This window comes from Hypanus sabinus, chromosome 2 (genome assembly GCF_030144855.1).
Source record: "Hypanus sabinus isolate sHypSab1 chromosome 2, sHypSab1.hap1, whole genome shotgun sequence".
Taxonomy (NCBI): domain Eukaryota; kingdom Metazoa; phylum Chordata; class Chondrichthyes; order Myliobatiformes; family Dasyatidae; genus Hypanus; species Hypanus sabinus.
In genome coordinates, this window is record NC_082707.1 from 105,571,485 (window position 1) to 105,589,509 (window position 18,025).

General features: G+C 40.5%; 1 protein-coding gene across 2 annotated transcripts in view; it reads right to left on the bottom strand.

Annotated features, from left to right (window-relative positions):
• The window catches only part of LOC132381729 (solute carrier organic anion transporter family member 2A1-like), a 223,150-nt gene that overhangs the window by 35,524 nt on the left and 169,601 nt on the right, over nt 1–18,025 (bottom strand). For both annotated transcript variants that reach the window (XM_059951311.1, XM_059951304.1), the window contains 2 exons: nt 6,454–6,623; nt 3,070–3,134 (listed from right to left, as the gene is read on the bottom strand). In XM_059951311.1, coding sequence (XP_059807294.1) covers nt 3,070–3,134; nt 6,454–6,623 — 235 coding nt within the window. The remainder of the gene's footprint in view (nt 1–3,069; nt 3,135–6,453; nt 6,624–18,025) is intronic.

The window sequence follows — 18,025 nt, forward strand, 5'->3', positions numbered from 1 at the left end:
GATACACCTGTTCTTGACAGGAATGGCCACAGGGGTACTCTACACTGGCTCCTTTCACCCTGCCTGGCTGTCACCAGTTTACTGTATCCTGCACCTTGGGTGTAATTACCTCTCTACATGTCCTAACTATCACCCCTTCAGCCTCCTGAATGATCCAGATATCATTCAGTTCCAGTTCCAACTCCTTAATGCAGATTGTTAGAAGTTACAGCTGGAATCACTCCTTGCAATTTTAGTTGTCAGGACACTGGAGGTCTCCCTGCCTTTGACATCAAGAGAAAATCTGTACATGCTGGAAATCCAAACAATACACACAAAATGGAGGTGCCTTTGGCAGGACCTGAAACGTCGACTGTACTTTTTCCACAGATGCTGCCTGGCCTGCCAAGTTCCTTCAGCATTTTGTGTGTGTTGATTAACGAAGATCTTTTCTTTTCTTTGCCTTCTCTGGCTGAAGCCTCCTTTTCACAGAAGCCTCGAAGAGCTGAAGTCTCAAGATCACCACTCTGACTTTATCTACTCAGACAATGGCCACTGTGCTTGCCCGTCTTCCTTTAATTTGCTCTTGCTAATCAATCTCAAATGCAGCTTCTTCTACTCAGCAGTGGACCTGAGTGCAATCTTCACCTCTCAAACTTTCGATATCCAGATTGGTCACTGGTCAAAGCTCTAATATAGCATACACTTGAAGAAAACAAAGACAAACTGAATACGCATTTGGGCTGGAGCCTCATCGCTTGACTTCTGAGGAAAGAACATAGTTCAGCCAAATTCAGAAAACTCAACGTCCCATAAATTCTGACATCCATTAATATAATTCTGGGTCAACAACTATTACTCACACATTCAATCGCTATTACCAATATGATTCTGCTTTTTACACCTAATAGTTTAAACTCCTTGTGACTGTTCTACTTATCCTTCCTGTTGGATACTTCAGATCCTAGTGTTTGGATTTTCAGCTGACTTTGAAATATGGTCAGTGTCAAAGTGACACTGCTCCTTGTGCTGCTTCAAATATTGAGTAATACAGGAAAGACAAAACTTACCTATAGATACTCTGATTTCCCTTCTTAACTGTGTTACTTTACATGCAAGGGATGCACAAGTTCAACAGAGATTCAGAAGAGAGAAACTATGATACTAACACTGATAAGCAGTGCCAATCTCCAACTCTCCCTCCCTTCCTGTCCCTTTTGAAACATCTATCCCCAGAACATAGAGCCTTGTCCTTGTGTCAGCCATAATGGACATAACATCCATCCCACTGACAGAAATTCTTTGAAGAAATAGCAAAAAGGATCGACAAAGGAGAATCAGTTGATGTGTACTTGGATTGCCAGAGGCCTTTGACAAAATGCCACAGATGAGGCTGCTTAACAAGCTACAAGCCATTGGTATTACAGGAAAGATTCTAGCAAGGATAAAGCAGTGGCTGATTGGCAGGAGGCAAAGAGTGGAAATAAAGGGAGGTTTATAAATAAAGTGGTTATCTGCTGGTGACTAATGGCGTTCCACAAAGGTCTGTGTTGGGGCTGTTTCTTTTCATGTTATATGTCAACAATTTGGATGATGGAATTGATGGCACCAGCGAACGATTCCTCAGGCAACAGCTCCCAGTTAGTAAATCATTTCAGTTTTTCTATGTCTTCTACTTATTCTTTATATCTTCATTTTGTTTTTGAAACTGTTGGAGTCAGTATGTAGTTCAATCATGTTGGCTACCGCTCTGCTATCCTTGAGCAAACTCCAGGAGAGAAATGCAAATAAGAGCTTCCATGAGGAGAAGGTCAGAGACAAGACGAGGGGCCATGATTGGCTACATTTCTTGCCAATTAAAGTGTTGAAGAGGATTGAAACATTAAGGCAAATGCAGAGGAGAGCGAGTGGTTCTCAGAGAGGCCACATGTTTGAGTCATTGCCCTCAGAGGAGCTGTTGGTTCGTGTTGCTGCCCTCTGATGGGCCTTCGGTATGAGTCTCTACCCTTGGAGGGGCTGCTGATTCGAGTCACTGCCTTCAGAGGGGCCACTGGTCCGAGTAGCTGCCCCTGGATGGGCTGTTAGTTTGAGTAGCAGCCCTTGGGGGAGCTGCTGGTTCAAGTCACTGCCATTTGTTCGGCTCACTAGCCTTGGAGAGGTCGCTGATTTGTGTCATTGCCATCGGAGGGACCGATGGGTCCTGATGCTCTCAGAGATATTATCAGAATTCTGAGATCTATGGATTGGACTGTAGTCCATATTGGCTTCCTTCATTTCAATGTTTTTCTTGTGTTCATGCCCATTCCTTCTTGTTGCCAATTGGCTGGCTGGAAGTTTGGGTGATCTTTAGTTTTTGTGTGAAGGAGGCATTGGGGGTGTTTGGGGTTTGCGAGGTTTAGTTTTTCTTTTTATGTGAGGGGGAGGAATTTATGTCTTTCAGCTACTTCTGTGTTTTTTTCTATTTTATGACTGGAGAAGACAACTGTCAGAGTTTAATTCTGCACACATACTTTGATAATATACAGAACCTTTGGACCTTTAAGTGAATGAGAAATGTTGTTCTTTAGGAATGGTTTTGGGGACTGAGAGGGGATTTCAGAGTCAGGTTAGAGTTTAAGGACAGTAATGTGGAGGAAGTAGAGGTCAGGCTGTAGTCTAGGCCCCTACTCCATATTCAAAGACCATTGACTTAGATGTGTGATGACAAACACTTTGGACAAAGACCAATGAGGATATGGGCTGGGTAATGACACAACTGTAACAGAGGACTTCAAAATGTAAGGGAATTGGGAAATCAGGTTCGTGTTAGATCACAAGAGAGGGAGTTTGTTGAATGCCTATGAGATGGCTTTTTAGAACTGCTTGTGCTTGAGCCTACCCAGGGAAAGGCTATCTTAGGTTGGGTGTTGTGCAATAACCACTACACCCATAATGTCGGTGTCATCCCAAAAGTTGCTAATCTAGATTATCACATAGAATAAATGTTACCATTTTTTCCAATCTGGACAGAAGAAGAAAAATATTGAATTCAAAATTCAAATTATATGATTCATTTCATTATGGGTAATGCAACAATCATTCCCTACTCACCAATTGCCCTCATCAATAGAAATTGAATTCCTATTGCAAAAGATTTTTCTTCGGGTCTCACTAACCTATGGAAAACAAAAGTAAAACAAAAAGGTTTCAAATCTGGTCATGTAAAAATTGCAGTATGTAATTTGAAATAAAATTTAATATGAACCAATTGTCAATCAGAGTCCTATTACTTTGATTACACATACACATAGATATTTTCCTCCATCACATTTTCTTTCCAAGAGTTTGAAAGTTGGAAACTTGGACTCCAGCAAGATTTGTTCTGGGCCGTGAAAAAAAGTGAGCTTTACTCTTTTACTCCAAACAAAATAGCAAAGGTTTTTCGTTACATGGAAGATACACAGATGAGCTCACCTGATAAGCTATCCTTTATTCTCAAAGGAGGTACTTTTGTAAATAATTTTCTTTTCTTCTGCTCTTATAGCTACCTATTTGGGGATCCAAGACTAATAGCCTTTACGACTATTAAACTAAGAGCTGAATGCTTTATTGGCTAGAAAAGGTAATACATTTCAGCTGAATTATATGTGAGTTTATTTTCTCTTATTTACTTTATTCTGATTCTTAACAGCAAATTCATAATGAAATGAGTACCTAGCATATATACAGCATACAAAAATGTTCTGATAAAACACTTATTAGACAGAACAATTTCTAGCACATACGGGCATTGCTGGCACTATTAGTAATTGGTTGTGGCAAAAACTGATGAGTTAGAAGTGGTTAGACAAAGGAAACATCCCAAATACAATCCAATCAGTATTGACATCTCTACCTCTTACTTGATTATAAATGAATCTCCATCAGTACTAAGATCCTCCTATCTATAAAGGATCCCAGCTTGGGAAGTAATATACAGTAGGTATCCTTTTACCCTTATTTCTTGAACAAGGATACCAGTCACAAGAACCTAATTTGAAAAAGCCTGAGAGATCTAGGTCTGAAGTTTCTGTGTTTCATTGGTGCTGTACTGTTCTGCAGATACATTCCTCCCAAATAGTTTAAAAGTCAAAATTTCAAAAAGTACACACTTTAACTTTGGATGAACATAAGTGAAATTGGACTGTACAGTATATTTTCGTCAGCTAAAAAATTGGTTCTGTTGGTTTTGTCAACGAATCAATGAAAACCAAAGGTTAAAATGTTACTGTTTTAGTAAATTCTACAAAAGGAGCACCAAATAATATCAGGTCCAACTCTGCACAAGCAAATTGTGTATCTAGTTTTACAAGTGAACTTTCAGATTAGCAGTAATTACAGCTTTAACAATACATTGTTAATATGTGGCAACTGATTTTGGAGCTCAGTATTCCACCTTATATTAAAGTTGTTCACACAACAAAGAAACAAGCCCTCTGTCCCACCATAACCATCATGTACCGTACTAGTCCCATTTATCAATATTTGTTCTGCAGCCTTCTATGCCATGGTAATTCAAGTGCTTTTTTAGAAACTTCTCAAATGTTGTGACATAGAACTTGCCTCCGCCATCTAATCAGCCAGTACATTACAGATTACAACTACATTTTGGGTGAAAGAATTCCTTCTGTAAACCTCTTACCCTTACATTAAAATTACAGCCTTTAGCTTTAGAGCAGGGGCCTAGACTTCAGCCTGACCTCTACTTCCTCCACATTACTGTCCTTAAACTCTAACCTGACTCTGAAATCCCCTCTCAGTCCCCAAAACCATTCCTAAAAAACAACATTTCTCATTCACTTAAAGGTCCAAAGGTTCTGTATATTATCAAAGTATGTGTGCAGAATTAAACTCTGACAGTTGTCTTCTCCAGTCATAAAATAGAAAAAAACACAAAAGTAGCTGAAAGACATAAATTCCTCCCCCTCACATAAAAAGAAAAACTAAACCTTGCAAACCCCAAACACCCCCAATGCCTCCTTCACACAAAAACTAAAGATCACCCAAACTCCCAGCCAGCCAATTGGCAACAAGAAGGAATGGGCATGAACACAAGAAAAACATTGAAATGAAGGAAGCCAATATGGACTACAGTCCAATCCATAGATCTCAGAATTCTGATAATATCTCTGAGAGCATCAGGACCCATCGGTCCCTCCGATGGCAATGACACAAATCAGCGACCTCTCCAAGGCTAGTGAGCCGAACAAATGGCAGTGACTTGAACCAGCAGCTCCCCCAAGGGCTGCTACTCAAACTAACAGCCCATCCAGGGGCAGCTACTCGGACCAGTGGCCCCTCTGAAGGCAGTGACTCGAATCAGCAGCCCCTCCAAGGGTAGAGACTCATACCGAAGGCCCATCAGAGGGCAGCAACACGAACCAACAGCTCCTCTGAGGGCAATGACTCAAACATGTGGCCTCTCTGAGAACCACTCGCTCTCCTCTGCATTTGCCTTAATGTTTCAATCCTCTTCAACACTTTAATTGGCAAGAAATGTAGCCAATCATGGCCCCTCGTCTTGTCTCTGACCTTCTCCTCATGGAAGCTCTTATTTGCATTTCTCTCCTGGAGTTTGCTCAAGGATAGCAGAGCGGTAGCCAACATGATTGAACTACATACTGACTCCAACAGTTTCAAAAACAAAATGAAGATATAAAGAATAAGTAGAAGACATAGAAAAACTGAAATGATTTACTAACTGGGAGCTGTTGCCTGAGGAATCGTTCGCTGGTGCCATCTAAAAGCTTCGTAAATTCCACCAAACTAGCTGATTCCACTACTAACCTTGGTAATCCATTCCAGGCATCTACCACATTCTGCATAAAAAAATACTCTCACATTGTCTTTAAGTTTACCCCCTCTGAGCTTAACAGTATATCCTCTAATGCAGTGGTCCCCAACCACCGGGCCACAAAGCATGTGCTGCCGGGCCACGAGGAAACGATATGATTTGGCGGTATGAAGCGATATGAGTCAGCTGCACTGACTCACATTGCACATGCTTTGCTGCCCAGTACCAGTCCGCTGTTTGGTGGTTGGGGACCACTGCTTTCATGTTCTCAACATTAAGAACACCAAGGTACTGATGCTAAGAAGTTGGATCATCATAAGCTGGGACAAAGGCACTGTTTCTGGGTGGCATGATTCAATAACATAAAATTAAAGTATGGTATTGAACTGAAAAAGGCATATTTTGATTGCAAATACTACATACGCATATATTTACTACTCATAAAAGAAAAGGCCTTAATTAACGTAATAGAATGAAAACACAGTATTTTGCATTTCTTCAATAATGTTGGATCTCAAACGGTTTGCCACATGTGTCACCACTTTCAAGTTAATACCACACCAAAGGAGGTTATACATTACTACATTAACAAAAGTTTGATGTAAGAAATAGATGTGAGGTGGAGATCTGGGAGAGTGGAAAATAATAGTTCACATACTTACCGCAGCACCAACATGTAGAGGGGATTGTGGGTGAGTGAGGCTGTCAGCCCAATTAAAGAGAGGCCAAGGACCACAATGAGAAGCAAATTGGAACAGCTGACCTTGCAATGTCCAGGAATAGCGTAGTCCTCTTTGAAAGGTGCTTGAATGCAACTACAGTTGTTGTAGGTCTAAATCAACATTAAAATAAGGAGTGGATGAGTGGATCTCCCACAAATCTTTGTACATAAGAATAGATTAATAAAACATTTACAGTATGTCTCATTCTCCTAAAACACAATTGTTTTAAATGACAGTGTTGACAACATTTTAACTACTATTTAGGACTAGAGCATGGAACTAAATTGTATAAGGTACCTCTTTTACCATTTAAAAATCAGGCAATAACCTTCTGTGAACCTTAATTTTTGCATTGTATTGGAATTAAGAGTTTATGACAAAAAGGCAGGTAGGTGGAGAGGAGTCCATGGCCAGATCAGCCACGATCGTATTGAATGGTGGAACAACCTCGATAGGCCAGTTGGCCAACTCCTGCTCCTATTTCCGATTTCTTATAAAATGCAATGCTCATTAACATGGCAAGATGAATATATAATTTTATACATTCGTACTGTATAATTTTATAATACACAGTTACTAAATTTTATCAAGACTACAATGAGAAGAAAGTGAAGGCAGATCAGGGTTAATGTCAGATGATTCCTGAGGACTGAAGACAGGTACAGTTGGCCCTCCTTATCTCGCGGCTTCCACATGCACAGATTCAACCAACCGCAGATCAGGAAAACCCGGAAGTTCTCTCTCCAGCACTCGTTGTTCGAGCATTGTTCGCGTCATGTCTCATTCGGTCGCTACTTTGCTTCTGTGAAAAAATGGCTCCTAAACAGCAATTAAGTGGTCAAAGCAATTCCTCAAAGGCTGAGAGGGAGCATAAAGTGCTATCTCTCGCCGAGAAAGTAGAAATCTTAGATCTTTTGAAGAAGTGGCATGTCAATTGCCGAAGTGGTCCTCAGCCCTCAACCTCCACAGATCCTGACTTTAGTATTATTGAGCCTCCTCCAAAATGTCATTATTCCCTAAACGATACAGTGTAACAACTATTTTCATAGCATTTCCATTGTACTAGGTATTATAAGTAATGTAATCTAGAGATGATTATAAGTATTACTCGCTGTTTGAGCATTGTTTGCCTCATGTCTTTCATTCACTACTTGTGTTGTGAGTAAGAGAAAGGAGTTTACAGCTAGTAAGGGATGGCCAGCTAGCTATGTAAAGTGGTACAGCCTCAAGAACTTAAAGATCACTGGAGAATCGGGATCGGCTAATGCCAAGGTGGCATCAGTGTTCCCAGAAGAGCTATGATGGTTGCATCTGTACTGAACATATACGGACTTTTTTTCTTGGCATTATTCCCTAAACAACACAGTATAACAACTACTTACATAGCATTTACATTGTATTAAGCATTATAAGTAATCTAGAGATGATTTAAAGTATATGGGAGGACGTGCGTAGGTTATATACAAATACTACACCATTTTATATAAGGGACTTGAGCATCCGCATTTTTTGGTATCCTCGGGGGATCCCAGAACCAATCCCCCGCGGATAAGGAGGGCCAACTATATATCCATGATGGTGGATTATGCTCTCTGCTCCAGGGAAAGGGATTAAGTACCCACCTTAAAGTGAATATGAAGAGAAACAGTCTGGAGTGGTATGATATCTTCCTCAGGCAAAATGGTAAACGTAACAAAATGTTTAGAAAGAGCAGTAAAGGGCCGAGAGACTGACATTTGAAGAGCCTTGTGCAATCTTGAAATGATCAACCTACATTAACACTGATGGGTCAGAAAATCAGTCACCACACTAAAATATATGCAACAAACTCCACTGCCAGCTGTGTACATCTGGTTTGAGTGAAACTACTGGAGGAGTAAAGAGGTGATGATAAAGAAATCACAGTGAGCTGCATCAATGCAGTTTATAGATTATAATCACAATGTATCAATCTCACAGGGATTTGGTTATAGCATGGACTGCTTTGATTTGCTTTCTATTTAGCCTCTTGAAATCACTGGAGCTGCTCTCATCCAGGCAAGTACAGAGTATTCCATAAACTTTATTTTGACTTGCAGTAGCACAGAGTGTGGAGCCACTAACAGTTCTTATATAGTACTTACACAATTAGTCTAGTTCAGAAATTGCTTAGCATTGATAACGAAGGAGTTGAATATGAAGCTATAGAATGGCTGTGGAGAAATGGTTCGATTCTCTGTAATTTGAAATTAGCATTGATATCAATTGTGTGCTGTGAATGTTATTTACTACACCAGTCAAAGTCTGACTGGTGCGAGACTTGCTGAGCACAAATATGCAGACTACCCTATTAAAGAGTGGCGACTGAAACTGAACACACTGCAAAATCAATAGCAAAGAACCCCATTTCTGATCATAAGGTGGAAGTAAATCCAGTGGATAGCTGAGCTAAGCATATGGTCCTGATAAACACAAGATTAACTCAGCTTTCCTTCTTTTGCACTGACAACACCAGAGATGATTGATGCCAACTTGTTCAAATATGGCAAACTTGATCACTCTATATACATCATTGAAGCACAGCTGCTCAATTGCCAAGCTAAAGTTGTGATGACTTCCAGAGCTGAGAAGCAAGGTGTAACTCAACATTGTCCTAGTCACTAGCAAGTAAATTACTGAATTAATTTTTCAGGATATGGACATCACTAGCAAGACTAGCAGTTCTGGCCCATCCCTAATTGCCATTGTAAAGGTAATGGTGACAGGCAGTCTTCAATCATAGAATCAGGTCACAGACTTATCAATTCCTTGCCAGCTTCATATAAGAGCAATGCAGATCATACCAAACTTCCATCATTTTCCTTTACTTCATTTTAAACACATCATTAAATGCTGCAATCCTGACCTCAATCACTCACGATGTAAAAATGACTTTCTTCAAATTACTTCTGGGTTTTTACCAACCACCTTAATTTTCTTAACTTCAAAAGCAATAGGTTTTCATACAGTCAGTGGATCTAGGAATCAGGGAGACTGTATGGAAATAAGCCATTTAACCCAAATGGTCCACGGAGAATAAAGCTGTTCATCTTATTTAGGTTCATTTGACCACATATGGCTCATATCACTCTAAACTTTTCCTATTCATGTGCTTTTTAAATATTGTTCAGGTACTTGCCTCAACTACTTTCTCAAGTTCTACATTCCATATTTGCACTGCCCTCTGGGCAAAAATAAAAGCTACTGTGTGTATTCCTATTAAATCTCTCTCCTCTAACATGAAACCAATACCTTCTGGTTCTTGATTTAATGCAATTTCACCTAACAGGGATCTGGGCTTTGAAGCAACAGCAAGGGAATTTAAGCCCTTGTGAGTTTCATGGAATTTAAAAGAGGCAAGTTAGCTTAGTTAATAGCTGATTGGCTAATTAATAAACTAAAACATCAGCCAGTAAAAGGAAAGTAAGGTAAAGTGTATTAGCCTTTGTAAGATTGGGAGATGAGGTTTTGGATCAAGAGGCTTTGATTAGGAGGCAGTGATAAGAAGAAGAAAGGCTTTTATTGCGCTGCTCAGCCTTGGTACTTGTTTCAGTGTAGCCAGGTTGGCAGTTAAGGCAGTGGACTGCTCCTCCTGCAAGATATGCTAAGTCAGAGAAACCTCACAGTTCCCCAATGACTCTCTTTGTGGGAGCACTTTTGCCAATCCGGGTCAAGGAAATGGAGCTGGATTTGGATGTACTTAGGATCATCATGTATGCTGAGAGTATCATAGGTGAGACTTTTCCTGAGATGGTCACACCCAAGGTATGAGCTTCAGATCAATGTGCAACCACCAAGAAAAGTAAACTGAACAGGCAGTTAGTGTGGCGTTATAACACATAAACATAAGTTTCAAATATCATATCCAGGCATGTCCACCCAATCTCTTGATAATTGAAACAGGAAAAAGTACAAAAGATCTGTTCAGAAGGAAAATAAAACAAAAAAAAAACAAAAATCCCCTAAACTAAACAGAAAACAAAACAAAAAAAAGAAAAAAAACTGGGCTGCCATAATTTGTTAATTATAATTATTCTGTCCTTGACTCTGTTTTACCTTCCTTTTCTTTTCAAATCTTTTTATTATAATAATACAAGATACAAGATCCAAAATACAAGAGTACATTGAAGTAACACTTACAATGTCTCAAAATGTATCACCTAATCACCTGAGCTGGGGAAGCTTGGGAACCTTATTTACTCTTATGTGTACACACACATACTCTTTGCTAACCTGTTTACCTTATCTTGTTTTATATTACTTTATTCACATAGTTACTAATAAAATAGAGTTTATAATGGAAGACTCAGATGCTAGGTGTGTCCATTTCTGCTGGTTCCTTCTAACCCATCATTATGGGGTACGTAACAAAATTGGGGGCTTGGCAAGGATATGAATAAATTGGAGCCATTCTAAAATTGTTGGGGGGCTTGATTGACTAGTTAATTTGATTTGGGAAATTCCCTTCAATTTGTGTGAGTGGATTTTCAGCAGAAATGGATTTTGTAGTTTGTAAGTTTGTGGCAGGACCAACCTCAGAGGTGTTGGATGATACTCAGAGGGATGTACTGTTGGGAATTGCTCGTAAGTTAAAAGTTAAGGCGACCACAAGCATGAAGAAGGCTCAGATACAGCTATTAATAGCACAGCATTATGTAGCCGAGGGGAAATTAGAAGAGGTGTTGGAACTGTTTCCTGAAGGTAAAGTACTTACTGAGGCCGAGGTTCAGCTTCAGGTAGCAAACCTGAAGTATAAGTATGAGTTGCAATTAAAACAGCTTGAGGCTGATGAAGCAGAAAAGTGGAGGATACATGAGGCTAGGGAGGCAGACAAAAAGAGGGATGAAGCAGAAAAATAGAGACAGTTCAAGAGGGAGAAATTTATGCACTTCAGAACCTTTTAGAGTCTATTCTATCAAAAACAGTTTAGGAACAAGTATTTAGATAGACAGGGACTTACTAGGTGCTTACTTTGTGCATGGTAGGTCATGTTTAACAAATCCATTAGAGTGTTTTGAGGAGGTTACAACCTGGAATTTGAAACTGGGAGTGGTATTGAAAGCCTAGAAGAGGTAGCTGTCCCAATTGCCTGTGTTCAGGTTGTTGAAGCACTTGTGAATTTCCAGGGTGTTGAACCTTGTGTTGAAACTCAGTTAAGGTCTGAGATGTCTGACTAGGTTGAAAAGGAATGCAGTCTTTTCGTGTCAGATGGCCTTGGCTCAGTGAATAAAGGGTTGACCTTGGTGCCAGTGGAAATTGAGGATTCTCAGTCACTTGTGTTAGACGGTGTTCTAAAAGTTGGTGATGAGTTGAAAGCTGGTGAGGTAAATTTTATTGAAAATATTAAGAAATGTGCTGTTTCTGGATTTTTAAATAAAGAACTTGTGAAGTTTGGACTGGTTTCATGACCTTTGACCCTGCTTTCAGGAAAATGGCCTGTAGAAGTATGTGCAAACTCGTTCAATTTTGGAAGTAAAGTTTGTGGGGTTGTTTTTCACGATTGCAATGTGGAAGGAAAGGATTGTTTTGGTTTTGAGAAGCTACCTGTCTACGTTACTATGGAGATGAGTCAAGCTAAAAGTCATAGGAACTGGATAGATGGATTGTTTAGAAATTTTCATAATGTAAGCATGGTCTTCATAAGCTTAGTGATGGTACCGAGTTTGGTAAACATAAGTGATAGGTTGGCACCTATCCAGGGTGAAGTTTATTCAGCAGCAAGCAAGCAAGCTTGTGGCTGATGACGCACACATAGATACTGATGTGTACGCCATATGCGCGACGACCCTAAGCATGTCTAAAAAGGCTGCTGATACAGATAGTTCGGGGCAGGGGAATTCTGAGGCCCATGATAGCAAAGACAGGGGTTTAACTTATAAGAATTTATCAGAGACTTTTCTACCTTCCATGATACATCAGGATTTGGGTTGTAAGGAGGATAAGAAAGATTTGTCCTTGTCCAGGGATGAATTTATAGCAGAACAAAGTCGAGATTCTGAAATTGCTGCATTAAAGGAGACAGCTCTCACAGAAGAGGAGGTTTAGAAAGAGTCAGTAGGATATTATCTTAAGGATGGGTGTTAATGAGGAAGTGGAGATCACCTACTGTGCCTGCAAGTGAGGATTGGGCCATTGAATATCAATTTGTGGTCCCAAAGTTTACAGGGCTGAGGTATTAAACATAGCTCATAGTATGCCTTTAGGTGGACGCTTTGGAGTGAGAAAGACAGTAAACAGGATTATGAAGGAATTCTACTGGTCTAATTTAAGGAAAGGATGTTGTGAACTTTTGCAGGACTGTGGTAAAAGCCCATATAAAATTTTTCACATTGGTAAGTCCACCTAAAGAAATCCAATCTGACCAGGGTAGTAACTTTACTTCGAAAATATTCGAGGGGATAGTTAAAGAGTTGAGAGCTAAGCACCTTTGACCCTACTCAGAGAGCAATGGTCAGATCAGAATGTGCTTAGTTATGTTTTGGAATTCAGAGACAGACTTAACAAGGCTTGTGACCTTGTGAAGCAGAATTTACAGCACTCTCAGATAAAGATGAAGCTGTTCACCCTCCTTATCAACCCCCTTCAAGCAAGATTTAGTGGACCATATGAAATAATTAAGAAATTGATTCTTTGAATTATTTCATTAGAACTCCTGACCAACAGTGAAAGGCTACACAGCTCATCCATGTAAATACGATAAAGCGTTATCATGACCCCAAACCTGCACCTGTGAGTACTGTTATGACAACGGAGGAGATTGTGGTGTCTGGTACTGGAATACCAAATCATTTTAATGAACTCCATATAGTTTCCACAAGACTCAGAAATTCTGATGTTTTGGAAAATATTGATGAAAACATTCAACATTTGCAGTCAAAGCAACAAAAACAACTGAAGAGCTTAATTAACAAGTATAAAGATTTATTCCCTGACATTCCAAGACCATGCATGGCTGCAATGCATGATGTAATTGTAGATAAAGTTGATCCCATTAAGCAGCACCCTTACAAAATGAACCAAGACAAAAATAAAATGGTTGAACAAGAAATTGAATACAAGAAAATGAATGGCATAATTAGGCCATCCACTTCAGATTGGGCGCCACCATGCATGATTGTCCCTAAGTCAGATGGGAATATGGGATTATATACTGATTACAAGAAAGTTAATGCAGTAACTAAGACAAATGCTTATCCCATCCCAAGAGTGAATGACTGTATTGACAGAGTGGATAAGGCTAAATACCTTCCTGATAGACCTGTTGAAAGGTTACTAGTGTGTTCCTCTGACAGAAAGGGCTAATGAAATATCTGCATTTGTGACACCATCTAGATTGTATTATAATGTTTTACCCGTTGGGATGAAAAATGCTGCAGGGATGTTCCAAAGTTCCAAACATTGAATTCAGTGATTCAAGGTTTAGAAAATACAGGGGCTTATATTGATGACTTGGTTGTATGGAATGACACCTGGAAGAGCGTATCTCAGCAGAAGAGAAACTGTTTGAAAGGCTGTCCAAGGCAAATCTCAATGAAAACCTTGCTAAAAATGAATATTTTCATGCCACTGTAACGTATCTTGGCTATGTAGTAGGCCAGGGCCAACTGGCACCTGTGCAGGCCAAGGTTCAGGCTATTGCTGAGGTTCCTGTTCCAATTGGCACGAAGGAATTACAAAGGATTTTGGGAATGGTTGTGTATTACCATAAGATTTATAAGAACTTCACAGACATTGCTCTCCCCCTAACGAAATTCCTAGGGAAGTGTGAAAGATTTGTGTGGACTGACCTTTGCCAAGAGGCATTTGACTGCCTGAAAGCTATTCTGTGTTAACATCCTGTGCTCAAGGCACCTGATTTCAATAAACCATTTTCAATCGCGGTAGACGCTAGTGATGAAGCAGCCGGGGCAGTATTGTTGCAAAAGGATGATGATAAAATTGAACATCCAGTTGCTTATTTCTCAAAGAAATTTAATGTGCATTGGAAAAATTATGCCACTGTTGAAAAAGAGCTGCTCGCACTCATTTTAGCATTGCAACATTTTGATGTCTACATATGTCCTGTGCAGAAACTACTTCTGGTTTACACAGACCACAATCCATTGGTGTTTCTGAGTAAAATGAAGGATAAGAATAGAAGGTTACTTAACTGGAGTCTGATCTTGCAAAAATATGACATGGAAATAAAACAAGTAAAAGGTACTGACAACATTATAGCAGATTCTTTGTCTAGATGCTAAGTTTAAGTTTGTAATGCTTTACTATGTTACCTGATAATTACACATGTATTGCTTTAAGTTGTATAATCGATAGTTAAGACAAAAATTTTGCTGTTCCATCAAAATTTTTCTTAAAAGGTGTGATGAGATCTGAAGGATTATTCTAAAGTGGACTGTTCCTTTAAAAAGAGAGAGAGGGAGTGAACAGCTTGTGTGCTATTTCAACAGCAAGGAGAGAGAAAGTCTGTGAGTTGCCTTGGAAACTGGAAGGCGGAGCTATATGTTGGACAGTTCATGTTCCGCACTTGTGAGATACATGCAAGGTCAGTTGATTTATTAATCAGACACACAAGAGACACACGACACCAGAGGCAAGGAGGACAATGGTGAGCTTTGTGTACCCACGACAAGGGTGGGGTTTTGCTCACAGTGTGGACAAAGGGGTGACTGGTTCCTTCAGCATCAGACAGTAAGTATTTTTGTCATCCACAACAAGGCACTCAGCTTACATCATCTTTGATTCTCTGCCTCATGCAGTGTGTTACCAGCAGTAATGGGAAGAGGCAATTTGTACATGCCTTGGATAAATTTAGAACAGCTCTGACCATGATTAACTTCAGAGCTCTGATACTTTAGAACCCAATACCCTTCATGTTCTCCTCAAAGTTGCATCCATCCTGATCTAGAAATATGATGATGTTTCATGTCTAGATTCTTCATCTGGATTGGGGATGTCCAGAAAGGACAGGTAATGGAAGAAGAAACCTAATGCTTAAGTAACACATTCTGATGGAAAGGAAGGAGAGGCATTCGTGGGGCACATCCTTCTGAGATGGAGCAGTTTAAAAATCCAACCATTCTGAAGAAACATAATCAGAAACATCTAGGAAGTCTAGTCCAGATGAAAGATCTAGAACTTTCATGTGACTGTCCATTTTTCTCCATAGATACTGCTTTTTTGTGTTATTTCAGATTTCCAACTACACTCTGTCATGGCCAAACTCCTGAGCCTTGTTGTCAAGCATGCCAATGACACATTAGTGGTAGAGCTCATCACCAACAAAGATGAGACGGCCCACAGCAAGGAACTGGAAGAGCTTGAGGCCTGGTGCTAGGCAAATAACCTCTTTCTCAATGTCAACAAGACAAAGGATCAACTTCTTAAACTTTATCAACTTTAAGAAGGGGGCATGAGAAGGCCTTGGTGAGTAGGGTAAAGGAAAACCCCAAGGCATTCTTCAATTATGTGAAGAACAAAAGGTTGACAGGAGTGAAAATAGGACCAATTAGAGATAAGGCTGGGAAGATGTGCCTGGAGGCTGTGGAAGTAAGCGAGGTCCTCAATGAATACTTCTCTTCGGTATTCAGGGGGAACTTGATGACAGTGAGGACAATATGAGTGGGGTTGATGTTCTGGAGCATGTTAATATTAAGGGAGAGGAGGTGTTGGGGTTGTTAAAATACATTAGGAAGGATAAGTCCTTGGGTCATGACGGAATATTCCCCAGGCTGCTCCACGAGGCGAGAGAAGAGATTACTGAGCCTCTGGCTAGGATCTTTATGTCCTCATTCTCCACGGGAATGGTACCGGAGGATTGGAGGGAGGCAACTTTTGTCCCCTTGCTCAAAAAAGGTAGTAGGGATAGTCTGGGTAATTATAGACCAGTGAGCCTTACGTCTGTGGTGGGAAATCTGTTGGAAAAGATTCTTAAAGAGATAGAATCTATGGGCATTTAGAAAATCATGATCTGATCAGGGACAGTCAGCATGGCTTTGTGAAGGGCAGATTGTGTCTAACAAGCTTGATAGAGTTCTTTGAGGAGGTGACCAGGCAAATAGATGAGAGTATTGGTGCGTGGAATGCACTGCCTGAGTCAGTGCACTACACACTAGTGAAATTTAAGAGACTACTAGACAGGTATATGGAGGAATTTAAGGTGGAGGGTTATATGGGGGGGGGGGGCAGGGTTTAAGGGTCAGCACAACATTGTGGGCCAAATGGCCTGTACTGTGCTGTATTGTTGTTTGTTCAGGAAATCTTACTCTACTCACACCCCTTTTCACATAGGCGGTACAGCAGTTTCAAACTCCTTGGAATGCCTCTCTCATACAAGTTCTCATGGTCCTAGAACACATCCTTCATAGTCAAGAAGCTCACCAATGCCTCTACCTTCTGAGGAGAGCTAGACAATGCACATCAATATCCACAGCTTTCAGCAGATGCACAACTGAGAACATGCTGCATGACTGTGTGGTATGAAAACTGCAATTCAGCAGACAGGAGGACTCCACGACAGGCTGTTAAAATTGCCTAATGCATCACTGGCACCAGCCTACCTATCATGAAGGTATATATATAGAGAGATAAACATATATATCTACTATTGTGGTGAACTATGTGCCTGTCTGGACACGCCCCCTTCTGACTGCTCCTGTGGCTCCTCCCACAGGCTCCTGTATAAAGGCGATCGAGGTCTGATCCTCTGCCTCATTCTCCAGGATGTAGTATGATGGTCACTCACTGCTGGTTCCTTCTTCAGTCAATAAAAGCCGATATCTCGCCTTACGTCTCAGAGTGAGTTATTGATGGTGCATCAACTATACATAGATAAAGGTCTCTGAAAAAGGCCAGCAATACCCATCCTACTCACTCCCCTCAGGAAAGAAGCTACCGAGCATCCATGCCAGGATCACCAGACTCAAAAACAGTTACTTCCCCTAAGTCACAAGGCTGATCCACACCTCCACCCATTAACCCACACTAGATCCCCACCAGCACTACTTTATCATTTCCTGTCAGAATCACACATCATCCATATGCCTGACTCCCACCTCCCTAAACAACTCTTGTTTGGCTAACTCAAAGATACAAAGCACACTCCTGGAGAGCATAAAAAGCAGTTCAAAGCCAATATCAAGATCCACCTGAGGGAGTAACACATCAACCTGAATGGATGGAAGAAATCAGCACAGGATAGGAAAAGCCGGAGAGGGACTGTCTCCGAAGAGACTGCACAGCTTGAAGAATACATCCACTGTGCTGCTGAGACTAAGCGGCTTCAACATAAGGAGAGACTGGGAAAAGCTCAACCAGCTACATCCACCACCACTTCAATAACTTACACCTGCCAACACTGAAATAGGACTTGTGGGTCACGGATCTTCCTCTTCAGTTGTCTCAAGACCGACAAGTGACCAGATCAACCACCAGGAGAAGAATCATACTCGACTACAAGTGATCACTGATATGATGATGATGACAAACACTCTTGTAC